Genomic DNA, 7,702 nt, shown 5'->3' with positions numbered 1-7,702 from the left:
GGTTGGCGGGCCGGGCTGGGCCAGCCATTTTCCCATAAGTGGTGGGCCTAACCCGGCCTGCCTTTGTTGGCGGGCGGGTTAGGACCAACCCGCCTAATTAAGTAACCCGCCGCGGGTCGGGCCGGGCCGGGCGGGTTACTTTTCCACCTCTAATGGATGTTCACTGTTAAAAAAAAAAAAAAACCCTAACACTTAGGGGTTGTTTGGTTAGGGGTTATCTGGGATTATTAGGGTTAAATCATCTTATATTATTTGATTACCATGTTTGGTTATCAAGTAATATAAGATACCAGTAATCTTTAAATACCAATAGTGGAGGTAATCTAATTACCTCCATTTTCTTAGGTATTATAAGATTACCAAGATTATATTTTTTTGTTACAATTATATCGCTTATTAATAAAATTTTAGGATAATAATGTCCTTATTTTTGAATTTATTTACATGAATATGACTTTTACTATTTCACCCCAATTAATTAACATTTTAGACAAAATTACCCTTAAATTCAAAACAAATTACAGCCCACCCAGTCCACCACCCCCATCTTCTTGCCCTCGCTGACAGTGGCTAGATTGGTGGGGGTGCTTTGTTAATTTTTTAAACTTTTATCATAAGGTTGTTTTTGCTAAGTTTTTAAATGTAGGGGGTTATAATAATCTAAATAATAATTAATATTAAAAAATAATATAATAATAATATTTAATTAAAGAACAATTTAATAATTTAAATAACACACCTACTAATTAATTAAATATATTTTTCTAAAGATTACCAATAATATTTAAAGTAATCTATATTTCTAATAATTCAACATCCCTTAAACCATACACCCCTTCAAGATTCACTAGAAAAACATCCTGCCCTGACAATCTAATTTATTAAAAATAAAATAAAATAAAACGAAAGACAGGGTACTCTACGATACGGCCTTCCAAGAACAAGGTGGGCAGCCAAACCATAGTAAGACTAAAACTTAGCCGGTCAACCCAACACATAAGCACGCACACTCCCAACTATCCTATAATCTCTGTCGCTGTCTTTCTTAGTTTCTCACGAAATGAAGGCGTCTTTGAAGGGCAGGTACGAAACAGACAAGAGCAGCGCCGCTGCTACTCTTGCTCTTAACGCCGGCGATGTCAAGCTCCGAGCCTCTATGACCGATGCCACCGTTGTCAAAGGCCCCAGCTTGAACGGCTTGGTTCTAGCCGTCGAAAAACCCGGCTTCTTCATCATTGACTACAACATCCCTAAAAAGGTAACCATAAAAAGAAAATTTATGTACCAACGCCTCGTTTGGTTGCCTAGAAATGGTAAAAAAGTGATTTAAGTTGATTTTTTTAAAAAAAAAATTACAATAGACTTGAAGAGGTTGTTATAGGAGTGCAAGCATTTCTCTAATTGTTTTCTCTGTAACCATGCGGAAGTTTAGGGTTTCATGATAACAATTTATGTTAAATATAATTTGTCATGCATCTGTTTGATAGTCAGAAAATTGCAGGAAGATTAGAAGAAACTTTGAAATATATCGACTATTCTGTTTGTGGTTGAATTGTCTGTTTATTAACTCACTTGGCGAGCAAAATGTTCTTAATTGTATCAATTTTTTATATTGTGGAGTGGAACAGGATTTTAGATTTCAGTTTATGAACACGGTTAAGGTTGCGGAAAAACCCTTGAATCTCACTTATATTCACAGTAGAGGTGACAACCGGACAATAGTAGATGGAACTCTTGTGGTTGATTCAGCTAACAAGGTATCAGCTAATCACATGCTTGGTTCGAGGAATTGCAAGTTGAAGTATAGTTATGTTCATGGAGGAGTGACTACGTTTGAGCCATGTTATGATTTGGCAAAGAATTCATGGGATTTTGCTGTGTCACGAAAAGTTTATGGCGATGATGTGTTTAAAGCTTCTTATCAGACATCAAGCAAGGCTTTGGCGTTGGAGTGGTCAAGGAATTCAAAGTTGAATGGAAATTTTAAGGTAAATGGATTGTTGTTGTTTTACTACTTCTCTAATTGTTTGTTGGGTCTTTCTTTTTGCGTTCTTAATTGGAAATCGAGTGTTTGATTGATTGTGAGGTGAGCTTTTTTGCTATATATTTTACACATCAAACAGTCTGATCTTAATTTGACCAGATGAATATAATGAGTTTTGGGACATGAAATGGCAATCGATTGCAGATCACATGTATAGCACTTGTCTTAGAGTATAGGTGATTTCTGGTGCACAGTGTGTGTGGTGTGGTTAATGATTTGTTGCAAACTTCGATTTGGTTTTGGTAGTTTTCCCATGTAATCAGATGTCCTTTGGCACATTGCATGGGGCCATATTATTACCATGGAAGATTAACTTAATTGTAGAGTTTATGTTGACTTTATTTTAACGTGTAATAAAAGTTTATGTCATTGAAGCAAACGACTCGTCTGGAGTTTCTTAATCACACCCTGACAGGTCATTATAGGCTTATGATTTTTGAGTTGTGTGACTTTTTCTTTTTTGTATTTTTGTGTGGGAGTTACTTTTTTAAGAGAGGTCTTCCAGGACTGTCCAGATTTTGATGGTCCAGAGGACATCAGGAAGCAATAAGGATAAGGAGAATGTTTTTCTTGCAATACACATTGATGTATGAAAATTGTATTAGGGAGTTGAATTGGATTCTGTTGGGGAATGCTATTACTTAGATGAGTTTTGGAAATTGTTGACACTGGATTTGTGATGATATTGATGATGTGAGTGATGCTGGTGAAAGTGCTATCACTAATGATTGGTGGTACAGATGTTTGACAAGGTTAGGTTGGTGGCAAAATGACAGGCTGTGGTGGCGATTTTGGTACTAGTGTTTAGTTGGAACAGTTAGTCATGGTATTAAAGGCAGGCTGTTTATACATGGCTGATTGCACTCTTAGTTCCATGGAGAGGGGTAGGGTTTGGTCAAATGTTTAGCACCTGTGGGTTCACCTGCAATTCAAGTGGTAAATAGTAATCTCTCAGATGTGAAGGAACTATAGATGTTCACATCCCATAAATTTAATTTATGTTTTTTAGACTGCATTTTAGTGTTGAATTGAACTTTCAACTGTTTAATTAGCTGGTGGTTTTACATTACTTTCAGCTGTTTGAAGGCCTAGTAAGTTGTAAGATTGATTTCCTTGTTTCTGATAAAGTAATGTCTTAACTTCGATTTTTTATTTCTTCCAGATAACTGCAGCCCTCAATTTGGCTGAGGAATCACAAATCCCAAAATTAAGTGCCGAGAGCACATGGAATTTTGAGATGTAACCTATTCTTTAGTAATCTCTATTGTTTCATTTGCCCCTGGAGATTTTATACAGTATTACATCCTCTATTTATGTTTGAGCTGCTTACCCTGATAGAGACAGCTTGATGGAATTCATTGTTACATGGCTACTTCCTCGTATTGAATCATAAATGCAGTCTATTGTTGCAAAATACAAATATTACTTTTTGGCAGTGCTCATTTTTATTTGTTATGCTGCTATGCAATCTGTATGGAGATAGAATCAATAATTATTTCCTTGATTTTTCTGAAGAAAGAAAGGATATATGGGATTGGAAATGCCGGATATATGAAAGCTGTGTCATCTTGAAGTTGATAATTTATGTTTGATTGTCAACCTCCAATTTTAATCCGTGCTCATGTTTATGCATTAATTTGTTAGTTTTTGTTCTTTTTCCTCGAAGCCTACACTAATGTTCTAGACTTGTACCTGAGGAGCAGGACCATTGCAAACTCACTGAGCCTGAGGTTCGATGTTAGATTTTGTGGTGATAGAACATCTCCAAATGACTTTTTATATAACTCAAACTCTTTATTATAAAGAGTTTATCTATAAAAACAAGAGTTTAATAGACTCTTTATCTTTAAAATATAAATTAGAGAGTGGGTTTGACTTTTCACATTTAGAGAGTTAAATTTCACTCTCTATTCTAATTTTAATTAATAAACTATAAGTTTTTATGTATTTTATTTATTAATTCTCTCTTCTATTAAGTCTATTTCTTAAAAATAAAGAACATTTTTATTAATTTAAAGAGTCTATTAGATTTGAATAAAAATTATGTTTTTTATATTTTAAAATTAACAAAAAATATTTTTTATTTATAAGAAAGATGTGCTTTATAATAAAGAATAAGAAACTCTGTCTAACGTGGACGTGAACTTTGAGCGAGTGCCCTCACTACTTCAGTCCCTTAACTGTACTTAAATGAGAACGTTACTGTTGTTTGTCTTATTTCTATTCATCCCAAAATACACGACAGACTCCCAAAGCCAATGTGATGGAATGTCCGTGAGAGTTATTGAATTTCACCTTATGCTCATTATTGATTATGTATGCCCAATCGATGGCACAAACACCAATTTCAATTTTCAAGGAACTTTAAAGTTACGGGCCTTAGCTTTATGATGGTCTTTGTTTCCTTGTATACCAGTAACGGCTCTTGCGTTTCAGGAAGAGGGTGAGAATTTTACGCAATCTGATAAAAATGATTTAAAAATACAAGAGTTAAAATAAAATGGCTATGTTTGGCTTAGTATTTTTATCTATATTCTAGATCTTATTCTTCAAATAATATTTGACACATTATTTCATAAATATTATCCTATTTTTTTAATTATTTTTAGACTCCATAAGGTTATTAATTTCACTAAATACCCTTTAAAAAAAAGTTTAAAAATTAACACAAACACCCCTATTAACCCAACTTGTTAGATTCTAACAACCACTGTCGGTGATAGCCGGAATCTGTACAACGGCCTAACTTTCGACCAGAAATGGCCGGAAGTTCACCAGTGTGGCCTTCACCGACGGCCAAAGAAATGGCCGTCGTTGACCGAAAACGACGGCCACATCTTTGGCCGTCGACGTCCATAACAGACCATGAATCTGGCCGAAAAAGGCCATAACGACGTGTTACGGCACAGATCCGACCGGTTTGTGCCGTAACAAAATTTTCCGGCCAGATTCTGACAGTGGTGGCCAGAATCTGACACTACAGGTGGTGGGGGTGTTTTTATCATTTTATCTGTTAGGGTCTTTAATTAAATTAGTAAACTTAAGGGTTTTTTTATAAATTTTTAAAATTTACCTCGTAATACTCCCCTATCCAATAACCTAATACTATCTTCAAAATTCTATCCAAAATACTAAACCAAACACACCCTAAAATATCGCAAGCCTAGTAATAAGTTGAGTGTCCATTCAATTTAGGCCAAAATGACTAATGCTCCGCAAGCGCCGTTTGATGCACTACACGAGCAGTCCCCACCAAAACATCTACTAAGTTTGGCGGGAATCACCATTTCCGAAACAAAAGGCGATAGCCTTCCCACAAAAATTTCAAAAGATTTGCCGCTTAAAATTCCATTTTCCACAAGAAGATCCCTATCCTTAAAATCTCCGCATCCGGTAAAATTGATAATACCATCATACTCATTTATACTTTACCATTCGCATCGGCAAATAGCAACAAAGATGGAGGGCAGCGACGATTTTGAATCTTTTTCGCTCATCGAAGCACCTTCCTCTCCAGTCCCCGAAAGAAAGCTAAAACGATTGAAGAAAGCTAAAACGATCGTAGAGAATTCACCTAAATTTGAAGCCCTGAATTTCAATAAATCAAATGTCCAAGATTCCGAGCAAGAGAAACTTCAAACCCTAGATTTGGAGACGTCAACTGGCCAAGATGAATTCGAAACCTTAGATTCCAAGATATCAAATATCCATTGTGTCAAGGAAGGGGAACTTGAAACCCTAGATTTGGAGAAGTCAACTAGCCAAGATTTGGAGGAATCCAATTCTGGATCGCAGTCCGGATTGGAGGTTTTTGAAGATGAGAACGGATTGGATTCCGGTGCTGATAGTTTAAGTATGCAGGAAGATGTATCTGGTGCTAAGAGGACTTTAAAATTTGATTCTGTGTCTGACGAATTTGATGGAAGAAGCCAAGATCAATTTGATGTCATGGAAATGGAAAAGGAAAAGGAAAGTGAGGATATGAGAGAGGATGATTGTGAGAAAAAACGACTACATTCTGATGCATTTGGGGATAAGAAGGATAAAAAGAAGAGAGTCAAGAGTGTTGGTGATGATGAAAAGCCTAAATCAACTGTTGTCTTAAAAAGAACTGCTAAGGTAATTTTATTTTTATTTTTCCGGTAATTATTATTATTATTTTTGTTAATGTCGTCAGTTGCTAGCTTACGAACATCTCGACTAATCCTCATGTAAAACCTAACCGCTGATTATTTTTTCCAAAGATGTTTTGGAGTTTTAACTTTTAGTTGCTATAATTTTTATAGGAGAGAAGAGACCAGCTAAAGCAACTCCGTGCTGAGTCTCAGAGACTGTTGCGAGGTAGCATTGGAACTCACTAATCAGCGGCTTTAGTTATTTGAATGGTTTAATTTACACTTATAAAATTTGTTTTCTTTCTGTTTAGAAACTAGAGATGCAGCTTTTAAATCTGTTCCCCTTGTTCAAAAGCCTATATCTTCAGTTTTAGAGAAAATTCGGCAAAGGAAGTTAGAGGCTTCAAAAAAGTGAGTGATCTGTCTATATAGGTTTTGCGTTGGGTTTCACTGTTCACTATTTATGTTTAATTTTAACCATTTATTTTTTCTCACCTAAATTTCTGGTGTCAGGTCTCTCAAATTGAGCAAAACTTCTTTTATTGATGATGATGATGATGGTGATGATGATGATGATGATATTTTAAGAGAGGTCGGGGTCAAGGCTGGTTTTGAAATTGCCCACAATGAGGATAGAGGAGACGAGAAGTCCCCTAGAGCTGTGAGTGAAAAAGCTATTCCCCATCCTGCTGATGCGGAGAGTAGTTTAGGTGTCTTCTTTACTGATGCGTCTAACAGTGCTGCACATCCATCAAGTCATGAAATTATCTCCCCTCAGATGGTGAGTTGCATTTTGTGATGTAGTATTGATTCTTCTTTTACTGAAGATTCAAGCTATAGGCATAGTATTTTCTCAGTTCACACTGCAACCCTAGCGAAGAGTTAATTCTTGGCTAGATATTGTGATAACTGTGTGACCTAAATACTTTTGGGAGTTCATAAATGATGTTGCCTCACCCATAAGGCCATAATAAGCTATTTGTCTTGTTATGGGTTATAGAACTAGTGATGCTTGCTTCCTTATGGAAGTCGATTAGCAGCATTTGGGGGACTGAAGAAAAATACTATATCTGTTATAATTCACAAGCATTTTGGTCAAATGCTATATCACATTATAGATCACAAAGTGTTCTGGTCATAAGTGTTCATCCTTTAAATGTGTCACCTTAGCTAGGTTTTAATTTTATTTAAATGTCAATGATAATCCATTCTTGAGATTTACTGTTACTCATATACTTCAGGCTGTGGATGAGGAACCCAAGCAAGCATTTCGAGCTCCTATTGATGATACTCAGGTTTATTTTTGTTATCTCTTATTTATTTTTATTTTATGTTGAAGTTTGGGACTTTCCACTCCACTGGACTGCGTGTCATATATAGTTTCTTCATTATTGCATATTGAAGGACCTCTTTGCTGATTCACAAATAAGTGGCTCCAAAGATGAGCTCCCAGATGAGAAACCCAACAGTCCTCTTGAAGAAGTTCTGGCACCATCCTTACTTGCTTTGAACCTGAAGCTTGATTCTGTTCTTCCTGAGGATG

The 7,702-nt window shown here is 35.9% G+C and overlaps 1 protein-coding gene and 2 long non-coding RNA genes across 3 annotated transcripts; all 3 read left to right on the top strand.

Moving 5' to 3' along the window:
- The first annotated feature begins 1,008 nt into the window (after positions 1–1,008).
- On the top strand, positions 1,009–3,452 carry LOC116126145 (outer envelope pore protein 24A, chloroplastic-like). The gene is made up of 3 exons (XM_031411844.1): positions 1,009–1,258; positions 1,629–1,988; positions 3,207–3,452. The coding sequence occupies exons 1-3, from the start codon at positions 1,061–1,063 to the stop codon at positions 3,285–3,287; spliced, it is 639 nt and encodes a 212-aa protein (XP_031267704.1). The 5' UTR covers positions 1,009–1,060; the 3' UTR covers positions 3,288–3,452.
- A 2,578-nt stretch (positions 3,453–6,030) lies between these two features.
- LOC116126143 lies at positions 6,031–6,572 on the top strand. Its single transcript, XR_004127436.1, has 3 exons — positions 6,031–6,163; positions 6,331–6,385; positions 6,471–6,572. It is a non-coding gene; the product is annotated as an uncharacterized LOC116126143 (long non-coding RNA).
- Positions 6,573–6,902: 330 nt separating this feature from the next.
- LOC116126144 lies at positions 6,903–7,698 on the top strand. Its single transcript, XR_004127437.1, has 3 exons — positions 6,903–6,940; positions 7,401–7,454; positions 7,564–7,698. It is a non-coding gene; the product is annotated as an uncharacterized LOC116126144 (long non-coding RNA).
- The last annotated feature ends 4 nt before the right edge of the window (positions 7,699–7,702 follow it).

Source organism: Pistacia vera, unplaced genomic scaffold (assembly GCF_008641045.1).
Source record: "Pistacia vera cultivar Batoury unplaced genomic scaffold, PisVer_v2 Contig1753, whole genome shotgun sequence".
Lineage (NCBI taxonomy): Eukaryota > Viridiplantae > Streptophyta > Magnoliopsida > Sapindales > Anacardiaceae > Pistacia > Pistacia vera.
This window is presented reverse-complemented; position numbering and strand designations above follow the sequence as displayed.